A 14074-nucleotide genomic window follows, 5' to 3' on the forward strand; every position below is an offset into this window, starting at 1 on the left:
GTCAGCAGTTTGAACCTACTAGCTGCTCTGCAGGAGAAAGATGAGGTTTTCTGCTCCCATAAAGATTTAGAGCCTCGGAACCCCAATAGAGGATCACTGAGTTGGAATCTACTTGATAGCACACCACCACTGCCTTTTGGGGTGACAATAGCAGGTTAATGTACTTTAATTCACTACAACACTATACACATTGGCAACAAAAAGAGTCCTGAGTCCCGATCTAGGTCTACAATCTCTGAATTAAACCTCTCACTGAGACTAGACCTCATTGTTGTTATTAGAGGTATTGTCGAGTCCATACTGACTCATAGCGACCCTATGCACAACAGAACAAAACACTGCCCAATCCTGTGGTACCCTCACAATTGTTGCCACACTCGAGCCAGTTGATGTTGCCACTTTGCCAATCCATTTCATTTGGGGTCTTCCTCTTTTTCTCCAACCCTCTATTTAACGAAACATGACATCCTTCTCCAGTGACTTGTCCCTCCTGATAATCTGTCTGAAGTATGGCAGAGGAATTCTGGCCATCCTGGCTTCCAAGAAACATTCTGGTTGTACTTCTTGCAGCACAGATTGGTTTGTTCTGTGGTACTTTTAATATTTTCCTCCAATACCATAGCTCAAATGTATCAATTCTTCAATGGTCTTCCTTATTCACTGTCCAACTTTCACATGCCTATGAGGTTATTGAAGATACTAGGGCTTTGTTCAGGTGCACTTTAGTTCTCAATCTAGCATCTTTGCTATTGAGCACATAAAGAGATCTTGTGCAGCAGATTTGCCTAATGAAATACATCATTTGATTTTTTGAGTGCTGCATCCAAGAGTGTTGATGGTTGAGCTGAGTAAAACGAAGTCATTGACAACTTCAATCTTTTCTCCATGTGGATGTTGTTTATTGGTCCTGTGGTGAGGATTTTTGTTTTCTTTATATTGAGGTGCAACCCATATGAAAGGCTGTGGTCTTTGATCTTCATCAGTAAGCATTTTAAGCCTTCTTCACTTTCAGCAAGCATGATTGTATAATCTGTACATTGCAGGTTGTTAATGAGTTTTCCTCCAATCCTGATGCCACATTCTTCTTCATATAACCCAGTTTCTCAGATTATTTGCTCAGCATACAGATTGAATAAGTATGATGAAAGAATACAACCCTGGCGCACACCTTTCCTAATTTTAAACCATTCGGTATTCCCTTGTTCTGTTCAAACAACTGCCTCTTGGTCTATATACAGGTTCTTCATGAGCACACTTAAGTGTTCAAAATACTTACTCTCTGTAATATTGTCTATAGCTAGCCATGATGACCACAATCAACAGACTTTGCGTTGTCAATAAGGCACAGGTAAACATCTTTCTGATATTCTTTGCTTTCAGTAAAGATCATATAACATCAGTAATGATATCCCTCGTTCCATGTCCTCCTTTGAATCTGGCTTGAATATCTGGAAGTTCTCATCAGTGTATGCCTGCAGCCATTTTTGTATTATCTTTAGCAAAATTCTACTTGCATGTGATATTAATGATATTGTCCGATGATTTTCACATTCTATTGGGTCACCTCTCTTTGGAATGGGCACAAATCTGGATCTCTTCCAATCAGTCGGCCAAATTTCTTGGCATGGATGAGTGAGTGCCTCCAGTGCCTTATCAGTTTGCTGAAATATTTCAATTTCTATTCTGTCAATTACTGGTGCATTGCTCTTCGCCGATGCCTTCAATGCACCTTGGACTTCTTCCTTCAGTATCATCTTGACTCTTGATCATATGCTACCTCTTGAAATGGTTGATCATCAACCATTTCTCTTTGGTACAGTGAGTGACTCTGTGTATTCCTTCCATATTCTTTTGATGTTTCTGCATCATTCAATAGAATCCTTCAATATTGCAATTCAATTCCCTCAGCTTGAGAAATGCTGAGTGTGTTCTTCCCTTTTAGTTTCTTTGCATATTTACTTAAAATATTTAACTTTGCATTCTCAAGCTGTCCTTTGAAATTCTTAGTTCACTTATTTACCTCCTCATTTCTTTCATTTGCTTTAGTATCTCTACACTGGAGAGAAAGTTTCAGACTCTCTTCTGACATCCATTTTGGTCTTTTCCTTCTTTTTTGTCTTCTTAATAATCTTTTGCTTTCTTCCTGTATGATGTTCTTGATGTCATCCCACAACTCTTCTGGTCTTTAGTCTTTAGTATCTTAATTCATTAAATCCCTTATTGAGATGATCTCTAAAATCAGATTGGGTATGTTCAAGGTCAAATTTTGGCTCTCATGGACTTGTTTTAATTTTCTTCAGCTTCAGCCTGAGTTTACGTACGAGCAATTAATGATCTGTTCCAAAGTCTGCCTCTGGCCTTGTTTTGGCTGATGATGTGGAGCTTTTCCACTGTCTCTTTCCACAGATGTAGTCAATTTGATTTCTGTGTATTCCATCTGGTGAGGTCCATGCATGTAGTCATCTTTTATGTAGTTTCAAAAAGGTATTTACAATGAACAAGTAATTAATTGGTCTTGCAAAATTCTATCATGCAATCTCCAGCATCATTTCTATCACTAAGGCAATCTTTCCCAACTACTGATCCTTCCTCTTTGTTTCCAACCTTAGCATTTCAATCTCCAGTAAAGATCAATACATCTTGATTGTATGTTTGATCCATTTCAGACTGAAGATGTTGGTAGAATTCTTCCATTTCATCATCACTGGCTTTAGTGGTTGGTGTGAAAATTTAAATAACAGTGGTATTAACTGGTCTTCCTTGTGTTGTTGTTGTTGCTAGGTGCCATCGAGTGGGTACCGACTCACAGCAGAACGAAACACTGCCAGATCCTGGGCCAACCTCACTATCATTGCCACGCTTGAGCCCATGGATGCTGCCACTTGGCCAATCCATCTCACTAGGGGTCTTCCTCTTTTTCCCTGAGCTTCCACGTTACCAAACATGATATCCTTCTCCAGTGACTGGTCCCTCCTGACAATATGTCCAAAGTAGGAGAGATAAAGTTTGGCCATCCTGGCCTCCAAGGAGTATTCTGGCTGTACTTCTTCCAACACAGATCTGTTGGTTCTTTTGGCAGCCCATGGCACTTTCAATATTGTCTTCCAACACCATAACTCAAAAGCCTCAATTCTTCTATGGTCTTCCTTATTCATTGCTCAGCTTTCGTATACATATGAGGTTATTGAAAATACCATGGCTTTTGTGAGGCACACCTTACTCCTCAAACTGACATTTTTGCTCTTCAACACTTTAAAAATGTCTTGTGCAGCAGATTTGCCTAATGCAATACGTTGTTTGATTTCTTGACTGCTGCTTCCATGAGTGTTGATAGATGATCCAAGGCGTGTGGATATTATCCTATCACAGATAGCATTATACTTCAAAACCAATCTTGATATGTTCTTTTTGATGATGGATGCAATACCATTCCTTTTCAATTTGTCTCTCCCAGCATAGTAAACCATGTGATTGTCAGATTCAAAATGGCCAATACCAGTCCATTTCAGCTCACTAATGCCTAGGATATCAATCTTTATGTGTTCCATTTCATTTTTGACAATTTCCAATTTTCCTAGATTCATACTTTTTACATTCAATGTTCCGATTCTTAATGAATGTGTACAGCTGTTTCTCTTCATTTTGAGTTGTGCCCCATCAGCAAATGAAGGTCTCGAAGGGTTTACTCCATTCATGTCATCATGGTCAACTCTACTTTGAGGAGCCATCTCTTCCCCAGTTGTATTTTGATTGCCTGCCACTATATCGTACAGCACTATATCTGACAGTATTTTTGTACTCTTCATCATATATCAATATTTAATATTCTGATGCTGACATTGTTCTACTCTTATTCATAAGGCTTTCAGTGACTAAATGTTCTGAAGTAGTCCTTCTCTTCTTCTTCCTAATCTGTCTTATCCTGGAAGTTTTAGATGAAATCTGTCCACCACGATGGCCCTTCTGGTATTTAAAACACCCATGGAATAGCTTCCAGAATCATAGTACGCACAAGCCACCACAGTATGACAAACTGGCAGATGAATTGTCGGAGACTAGACCTATCGCCACATGATTTGAGTACCTAATTGCTATATTTTATGGGTGCATAAATTGGTACAGCCTTTGCGTGCTGTAAAGTAACCTCTCAAGTAGCACCAGAAGTCTTTAATGCGTTCTTATCATTTGACCTAGCAATTCCTCTTTTATTGTTCTGTATTAAGGAAATATTTATTGATATGAGTGCTCATTGAAATATGAGATATAAAGAAAAATGGAAAAACAAAACTCTAAGTTTAACAACAGGAAAATGGAAAAGAAATGTTTATCATGTAGCAGATATTATACAACCATTAAAAGCCATATTTTAATAATATTTAGTAAAATAAAGAATGCTTAAGATAAAACATTAGTTGAAAAAATAATACGCAAAACTGTAAAAACCATCTCAGTTGTATTTTTTCATTGCATGGGCATAGCCAGTTGTCGGATCAAGTCTGACTCGTGGTGGGCCTGTCTCTGAAAATGAAATTTTATATGTTGTTGTAGAGTACTGTGGAGTCAGTTCCAACTCATAGTTGACCCTACACAGGGTTTCCAAGGCTGTCAATCTTTATGAGAGTAGAACACCTCATCTTTCTCCCATGGAACCTCTGGTAGTTTTGAACTGCTGACCTTGAGGTTGGCAGCCCGACTCGTAACCACTACGCTAAATTTTAGATGACTTGGTTTTATTGGAGTTTTCCGAAGTAGATCACCAGGCCCCTCTTCTGAGGTACCTGTGGATGGAGTTGAATCATCAGATTTTTGACTAGCTGCCGAAGTGCTTTTTAACTATTTGCACTACCCAGGATTCAGGTATATGCAACAAAGTAAGAAAGAATGGAATTGAATGCAGCAAAAACATTAATAATGATTCTCATTGGATGATAAGATTACAAGTAATTATTTTCTTTATGTATTTCTAAATTTTACCATTTTCTGCTAAAAAAAAGTCATTAAAAACAACTTTAAAAAGTTCTTTTTAAAACCAAAGTTCACAAGATTACTGAGCAATAAAAGATCAAAGCCTGATATGAGAATGTTGATTTTGCAATCAACCTGATCACTAAGACATAAACCCTTTTTCAACTGGGATTTTGAACTTGGATTCCTGAGACCCCTAGAGATTTCATGTTTGAGTTTCAGATACTCTCAGAGTCCCCCTGATATTTTATCAAAAATGTTTACTCACTATATGCTGATGTGCATTTTTCTGGAGACGCTATGTATACAGATTTTAGATATTTAAATGGATTCTTGACCACAAAAGTTTAAAATCAATATATATAACATTTCGTTGAAAAACTTCTGAATCTATTTATTCTGAATATGGTTAATATTTTGTTTTTAAGTGCCATTGAGTCGATTGCCACTCATAGCGACACTGTACAGGGTTTCCAAGAAGCAGCTGGTAGGTTTGAACCACTGACCTTATGATTCGAAGTCCAGTGCTTATCCTACAGCACCTCACCAGAAGTTCAGTATCATCAAGTCCTAATTTGGATCCTTTCCCTACCATCTAATTTGACAGCTATTTAACATGCTGTTTGGGATCGTACTGATAATTCTTACAAACATAAATGTAGTATACCAAGCAACATTCACTATAGAACCTGTCACATTGGCTAGTATTTAAAGGTCTAAATAAACTATAAAAACTAATTATATTGTAAAATGCATAATTGCTAATATTGTTTTACATTTTACCAAGAAACTGAATATGTAATCCCTGTTAATTCTCTCTCTCAGTTTTCCATTCAACAATTCATACACATTTTGTTTCATCTCATTGATTGCAATCCCCGCAATGTAACATCCCTTATCCCACTTCCTCCTTCATTTCCTGTTTCCATTCCTCCTTCTTTCCTAATCCTTCTGAACTTTGTCCTTGGGTAAATACTGCCCTTTTGATCTAAGGTATGCATACCTCCCTAGTGTTTTTGTTCCCCTTATAGACCTGTGTTCCCCTAATAGACCTGTCTATCATTTGGCTAAAGGGCTCTGGTAGGATAATGGTTACGAGTCAGGCTGCTAGCCTCAAGCTCAGCAGTTCGAAACTACCAGCCGTTCCATGGGAGAACAATGAGGCATTCTGCTCCTGTAAAGATTTACAGCTCGGAAACACTATGCAGGGTCACTGTAAGTCAGAACCGACTCCATAGCACATAACCACCACTGCCACCATTGTTTGGCTGACAGGTAATTTTGTTCGTTCTTAGCATAACTGTGATGTAATATCATTTCCATTTCACAAATAAGAAAGCTAAGACTTAGATCAATGAAATGACCAGTCCACATCTCCTGATACCTGGACCACTGCTATTTATACTTCTCAAGGTCTCCTTCTTCACGTGCCCCTGCAAAATACGCTCTGCCTCCCTCCGCTCAAATCAAGTTCTCTCCTTGGGACCCAAGAGATGGATCTTGATCAAACTGAAGAAAAATATGAAACAGAACTTCAAACTCATGAAAACCAGACTTACTGGATCCATTTAGACTGAGAAATCCCTGAATCGATTGCCCAGAAATCCTCTTTAAATCTTGAACTGAAACTAACCCATGAAGTCATCTTTAAACAATAATTTAACTCAGCTACTAAAGCATGTGGCACTGTAGGATAAGCAATAGACTACAATGTCGGTTTGAACCACAAGTTCAGCAGTTCACACTTAGCAGCCATTCCTTGGAAACCTTATACATAAAGAGCTCTGGTAGTATAGTGGTTATGAGTCGGGCTGCTAATCTCAAGGTCAGCAGTTCGAAATTACCAGCCATTCCGCAGGATTAAGATGAGGCTATCTGCTCCCATTTTTTTTCCCCAGTCGCATTCTGAGTGCCTTCCCACCTTCCGGTCCTGTATCTGACAATGTTTCTCTGCTATTCATAGAGTTTTCAGTGACTAGCGATTCGGAAGTAGTTTGTCACTCTTTCTTCCCAGTCTGACTTCGTCTGGAAGCTCATCTGAAACCTGTCCACCATGTGTGGCAGCAGTGGTGAGGTTGGCCCAGGATCAGACATTATTTTGTTCTGCTGTGCATGGGGTCGCTATGAGTTGGTTCCGACTCGATGGCACCTGATAACAACAACAATCTGCTCCCATAAAGATATTGTTTTTGTTGTTGTTAAGTACCATCAAGTCGGTACCAACTCATCCATCCTTATGCACAGGAGAACGAAATACTGCCTGATCCTGGGCAAACCTCAATACTGTTGGCACACTGGAGTCCATTGATGCTGCCACTTGGCCAATCCATCTCGTTGGGGGTCTTCCTCTTTTTCTCTAACCCTCCACCTTACCAAACATGATATCCTTCTCCAGCGACTGGTCCCTTCTAACCATATGCCTAAAGTATGAGAGACAAAGTTTGACCATCTTGGCTTCCAAGGAGCACTCTAGCTGTACTTCATCCAAAATGCATCTATTGGTTCTTTTGGCAGCCCATGGCACTTTCAACATTCTCCTCCAATACCATAACTCAAAAGCATCAATTGTTCTACGGTCTTCCTTATTCACTGTCCAGCTTTCACATGCATATGAGGTTATTGAAAACACCATGACTTGGGTCAGGCGCACCTTAGTCCTCAAGCTGACATCTTTGCTCTTCAACACTTTAAAAAGGCCTTGTGCAGCAGATTTGCCTAATGAAATATGTTGTTTGATTTCTTGACTGCTTCTTCCATGAGTGTTGATAGTTGATCCAAGAAGAATGAAGTCCTTGACAACTTCAATCTTTTCTCCTTTGATAAGATTGTTTATTGGTCCAGTGGTGAGGATTTGTGTTTTCTTTACATTGAGATATAATCCATACCGAAGGCTGTGCTCGTTGATCTTCATCAGTAAATGTTTTACGTCTTCTTCACTTTCAGCAAGCAAGGTTGTATCATCGGCATATCGCAGGTTGTTAATGAGTCTTCCTACAATCCTGATGCCATGTTTTTCTTCATATAACCCACCTTCTCAGATTATTTGCTCAGCATACAGGTTGAATAATTATGATGAAAGAATACAACCTTGTCACACACCTTTCTTAATTTTAAAACATTCAGTGTTCCCATATTCTGTTCGAACAACTGCCTCTTGGTCCAGGTACAGATTTCTCATGAGAACAATTAAGTGTTCCGGAATACTCATACGTCTCAATGTTGACCATAGCTTGTCATGATCCACACAATCATGACAAGCTAGTCAACAAAGCACAGGTAAACATTTTTCTGATATTCTCTGCTTTCAGCCAAGATCCATCAGATATCAGCAATGATATCCCTCGATCCACGGCCTCTTCTGAATCTGGCTTGAACCTCTGGAAGTTCTCTGTCAGTGTATGCATGCAGCCGTTTCTGTATGACCTTTAGTAAAACTTTACTCGCATTTGCTGATGGGGCACAACTCAAAGTGAAGAGAAACAGCTGTAAACATCCACTGAAAATTAGAACATGGAATGTATGAAGTATGAATCTGGAAAAATTGGAAGTTGTCAAAAATGAAAAGGAACGCATAAACATGGATAGCTTAGGCATTAGTGAGCTGAAATGGACTGGTATTGGCCATTTTGAATCTGATGACCACATGGTTTACTATGCCGGAAATGACAAATTGAAGAGGCATGGTGTTGCATTCATTGTCAAAAAGAACATATCCAGAGCAGTCATGAGGTACAACGCTGTCTGTGATAGGATAATATCCATGCGCTACAGGGAAGCCCAGTTAATACCACTATTATTCACATTTATGCACCAACCACTAAAGCCAGTGAGGATGAAATAGAAGAATTCTACCAACTTCTTCAATCTGAAATTGATCAAACATGCAATCAAGATGTTTTAATCATTACTGGTGATTGGAATACAAAGGTTGGAAGCAAAGAGGAAGGATCAGTAGTTGGAAAATATGGCCTTGGTGATAGAAATGATGCTGGAGAATGCATGATAGAATTCAGCAAAATCAATGATTTGTTAATTTCAAATACCTTCTTTAGACAGCTTGACCCGCTGACCTTTCACTTCAAACCAACCTTGCAGTCCAGAGCATTAGCCCGCAGTGCCACACCAGGACTCCTAATGCTAGTAGGCATTGTTGTTGTTGTTGTTAAGTGCCGTCGAGTCGGTTTCGACCCATAGCGACCCTGCACAGGGTTTCCGAGGGTGTAAATCTTTACGGGAGTAGAAAGCCTCATCTTTCTCCCGCGGAGCAGCTGGTAGTTTCGAACCGCTGACCTTAAGGTTCGCAGCCCGATTCATAACCACTAGGTTCACATAAAATAAGATCACATAATTACTAAAAGTGGTCCCTAGATGGTACAAACGGTTATCATGCTTGGCTGCTATCCAAACAGTTGGCGGTTTGAGTCTCCCCAGAGATGCCTTAGAAGAAAGTCCGGACAGTCTAATTGTAAGAAGACCATCCAATGAAAACCCTTTGGAACACAGCTGTACTCTGACATGCATGACGTCACCGGGAATCAGAACTGTCTCAAAGGCAACTGGTGTGCTATAATTACGTGAAATATTGGCAGTGCATTTGAGGCTTAAATTAAGAAAAATATATATTCCAAACACCAGATATTGCAGATCTAGTGTATGCCAGGTACTGTACAAGGAATTAAGACACAGTGCCAACCCTCCAGAAGCTTACAATCTGGTGTGGGGAGAAAGGTAAGTGTCATCTCTTGAGCATGAACCCATAGTGGTTCAGAGGTGAAAGACTTTTCTCTTGTTGAAAAATAAGGAACGACTATGATTATAAGAGGAACCAAAGTAGTGCTTACAATTTATTTTGCATTTCTTTTCCTGTAGGCCCATAACAGAAACCTGCTCTCCATAGATTTTGATCATATAACCCGCACAGGAAAGATCTATGATGATCATCGGAAATTCACCCTTCGAATTCTTTATGACCAGACGGGGCGGCCTGTTCTGTGGTCTCCCGTAAGCAGATATAATGAAGTGAACATCACATATTCACCTTCAGGATTGGTGACATTTATTCAGAGAGGGACGTGGAATGAAAAAATGGAATATGACCAGAGTGGAAAAATCATTTCAAGAACTTGGGCTGATGGGAAAATTTGGAGCTATACCTACTTAGAAAAGGTAAGAGCATGACGTAGGAAGAAAAAAAGAATAAATTGATTTTGCATTTCTGAATGAAAATACTAAAAGTCACCCTCATTATCCAACTTGCCAAGGACCTCCTGTAAAAAAGTCTTTATTCCTGTTGTTCTGCTCTGTAGAAGTAATGACAACGGCAAAAACAAAATGTCAGACCCTTAAGGGTGAGCTGTTTTTCAGCTGAAAATCTTTCCCCAGTCCCACATTCTGCCAGGTACTCTTTCAAACTGTAGTGAAGATAATGGCTTTAAGCTTTCTCCTCATTTGAACACATTTGTTCATGCTCTCAGAAAGGCGTGTTTATTATTATGAAAGCTTATACTGAGGTAAAATACCTAGAAAATTATAAAATTGTGTGTTAATGTATTTCAGGCCCGGTAAAGAATCTCTTACTGGGAGGATAAGGCATACTAATTTTGTTAGGATTGTCCGTGGAATGTTAATAGTATACATTTGAGGACTAGTTTTCAAAAGTAATTGACCTGAGGGAGTAGTGACAGTGGGGCTTCACTGGTAATAGTCTGTTGCGTGCTGGGAGTCTCCAGTACCATGTATAATGGGAGCTCATGGACTCTGTCTGGTAAGAAAAGGATTCTAATCCCACCGCAGGACCATTTAGCATACGGCAGCCTCTACACAGAAAATTGCAGAAGGTCACATCACTACCAGAGGACAACAGAAATTCATCTCTATCTGCCATCTCAATTCCTGATCTCCTAAGATAATACTTCTTGTTTCCCAAATTCTCTATTCAGCTGAACTCATCAGACCTAATTAATTTCTGTGAACATTGAAAAATGTTTGCCTTTCAGTATTCAACGGTAATTACTGCAGGGTAACCCTTAAAACTTCTTAGGAAAGTCAGGAGTTCATAGCTCATGTGGCAAACTTTCATTAGTTGTGTTAAATGATGCCAAACCTTTATGATATACCTCTCAAAGTTTAAAAAATAAGAATAATAAAAGGTATGACTGTGGTTGTATGTCATTATAAAAATATTTTACTATTTTCCAGAGTCAGTCGTTAGGGAATTTACCAAGTTAGAACTGCCTAGGAGATAAAGTGGAACTTCACTTGGAGGTCAAGGCAAAAGGAAAGAGTTCACAAATCATGTTAACCTTCAGAGGATACAGTGGTCCTCTGCTATCTCTATGCCATGTGCATTTCTGTGGAAAAATCAATCACCGCTATAATCTGTACTCTACACTGGGAAAGTCTGAATCTGATAGAATCTAATATAGTAGTTGATAATGATTGACAAGAACCTATAACTAATGTCTACAAAGTGCCAAATTTGGTACAACGTTAACTGAATCCAAGTATTTGGTGCTATGACAAATGTCTCTTAAGGCAGAGAATGCAAACCAGGACTCCTGGTGTGGGGCTACAGGATCAGCACTGGATTGCAAACCACAAGGTAGACAGTTCAAACCCAACCAGCTGCTCCTTGCAGACCCTACACAGGGTCACTATGAGTCGGAACCAACTCAATGACACTTAGCAACAACAGCAATAGTTAATGTATTGTTGTTTTTGTTCTTGAGTGCCATCGAGTTGGTTCCGACCCATAGCGACCCTGTATAGGGCTTCTGAGGAGCGGCTGGTGAGCTTGAACAGCTGATCTGGTGGTTCAAAATTACTTTGCAGTCAAGTGCATTAACCCACAACACTACACCAGGACTCCAGAAAAAGCCCTAGTGACTTCCAAAGACTAATTTACTGGCCAGCAGACAAGCCAAATCATTGATGCCTTTTGTCCCTTTCTTGATTTCATGTCGAACAGAGAAGCAAAACTCGGAATCTACCAAACACGTAATTACAGAATGGTTCTTGACTTTACAAAAATCATTTATCATAAGATTTTTTAAATGGTGTTATTATCATAGATAATAACGAATTCACTGGATAGATATGATGGCTAAATGAAACAATGTAAATCACCCAGTACATGTAGTTATTCGATATGAAGGTAAGTCAAAAAGTATTGCTACGGGGGTTCCTGTTCATACATTCATTTTATTCCAAGCACAATGTATTTAAATGTGTCTCAGAGATCAGTGGTTGGCTACACATAAGTTCTTTCCGTAATACACTTGTCTTAGTGTTATTGGTGGTAGTGGTGGTGGTTATGTGCCATGGAGTCGGTTCTGACTCACAGTGACCCTGCGTAGGGTTGCTGAGGCTGTAAATCTTTACGGAAGCAGAAAGCGTCATCTTTCTCCCGCAGAACAGCTGGTAGTTTCAAACTGCTGACCTTAAAGTTTGCAGCCCAATTCGTAACCACTATGACTTAAAAAAAAAAAAAAAAAGGTCCAATCAAAACAGTGCCTTCTGAGGGAATATGCTGGGCCAGTTAAATTCAAGATAGAGAGGTCAGCTAAGAATGTTATGGTGACTGTTTTATGGGACTAAAAAGGGGTCATCTTGATAGATTTTCTCAAAGGACACAGGATGATCACAGGGGCTTATTAGTAAGAAAAGTTTTCACAAAATTGAAAATAGATTTGGTGAGGGAAAGGCCTAGACAGTTACATGGAGGAATGGTTTTCCATCACAAAACAGCTGCTCATTCCTGTAGTTAGGACTATTCTATGAGAGAGCAAATCTGCTGCACAAGACCTCTTTAAAGTGTTGAAGAGCAAAGATGTCAGTTTAAGGACTAAAGTGCACATGACCCTTAGGCTCAAAAGCCATGGTATTTTCAATAACCTCATCTGCATGTGAAAGTTGGACAGTGAATAGGAAGATGGCAGAAGAATTGATGCATTTGAGTTACAGTGTCGGAGGAGAATTAACAGATCTGTGTTGGAAGAAGTACAGCCAGAGTGCTCCTTGGAAGCCAGGATGGCCAGATTTTGCCTCTTATATTTTGGACATCCTCACCACTGGACCAATAAACAACATTCTTATCAACGGAGAAAAAATTGAAGTTGTCAAGGACTTCATTCTTCTTGAATCAACTATCAACACTCGTGGAAGAAGCAGTCAAGAGATCAGATGACATATTGCATTGGGCAAATCTGCTGCACAGGAACTTTTTGAAGTATTGAAGAACAGAGATGTCAGCTTGAGGACTAAGGTGTGCCTGACCCAAGCCATGGTATTTTCAATAACCTCATATGGATGCGAAAGCTGGACAGTGAATAAGGAAGACTGTAGAAGAATTGATGCCTTTGAGTTGTGGTGTTGGAGGAGAATACTAAAAGTGCCATGGACTGCCAAAAGAACCAATAGATCTATTTTGGAAGAAGTGCAACCAGAGTGCTCCTTGGAGGCCAGGATGGCTAAGCTCCGTCTCTCATACTTTGGACATATTGTCAGGAGAGAACAATCGCTGGAGAAGGATGTCATGCTGGGTAAGATGGAGGGTCAGAGAAAAAGAGGAAGACCTCCAATGAGATGGATCAGCCAGGTGGCATCATTGATGGCATCAAGTGTGGCAGCGATGGTGGGGTTGGCCCAGGATCGGACATTGTTTCATTCTGCTGTGTATGGGGTCGCTATGAGTCAGTTCTGACTTGGTGGCACCTGACAACAACAACAACATTTTGGACATACTGTCAGAAGTGACCAGTCCCTGGAAAAGGTCAGAGAAAAAGACGAAGACCCCAACGAGATGAAATGGCACAGTGGAAGCAGCAATGGGCTCCGGTGTAGCAATAATTGTGAGGTTGGTCCAGGACCGGGCAGTGTTTTGTTCTGTTGTGCATAGGGCTGTTATGAATCAGTACCAACTTGATGGCATCTGACCACAACAATGAGAATTGCATTGAAAAATCATACCCTGTACCACAAACAGAAACTCAGCATTTTAAAGGAACAAGCTTTTTAGTCTCTTCTTGTTAAGTGCCATCCAGTCGGTTCTGACTCACAGTGAGTATAGGATTTCGGAGAAGTGGCTCATGGGTTTGAACCTTGTGGCTAG

The 14074-nt window shown here is 39.8% G+C and overlaps 1 protein-coding gene across 3 annotated transcripts in view; it reads left to right on the top strand.

The window, feature by feature from the left end:
• The window catches only part of TENM1 (teneurin transmembrane protein 1), an 884561-nt gene that overhangs the window by 859562 nt on the left and 10925 nt on the right, over positions 1-14074 (top strand). For all 3 annotated transcript variants that reach the window (XM_006862844.1, XM_006862842.1, XM_006862843.1), the window contains one exon: positions 9835-10131. In XM_006862844.1, coding sequence (XP_006862906.1) covers positions 9835-10131 — 297 coding nt within the window. The remainder of the gene's footprint in view (positions 1-9834; positions 10132-14074) is intronic.

The sequence above is a fragment of the Chrysochloris asiatica genome, unplaced genomic scaffold (assembly GCF_000296735.1).
Source record: "Chrysochloris asiatica unplaced genomic scaffold, ChrAsi1.0 scaffold00051, whole genome shotgun sequence".
Taxonomy (NCBI): Eukaryota; Metazoa; Chordata; class Mammalia; order Afrosoricida; family Chrysochloridae; genus Chrysochloris; species Chrysochloris asiatica.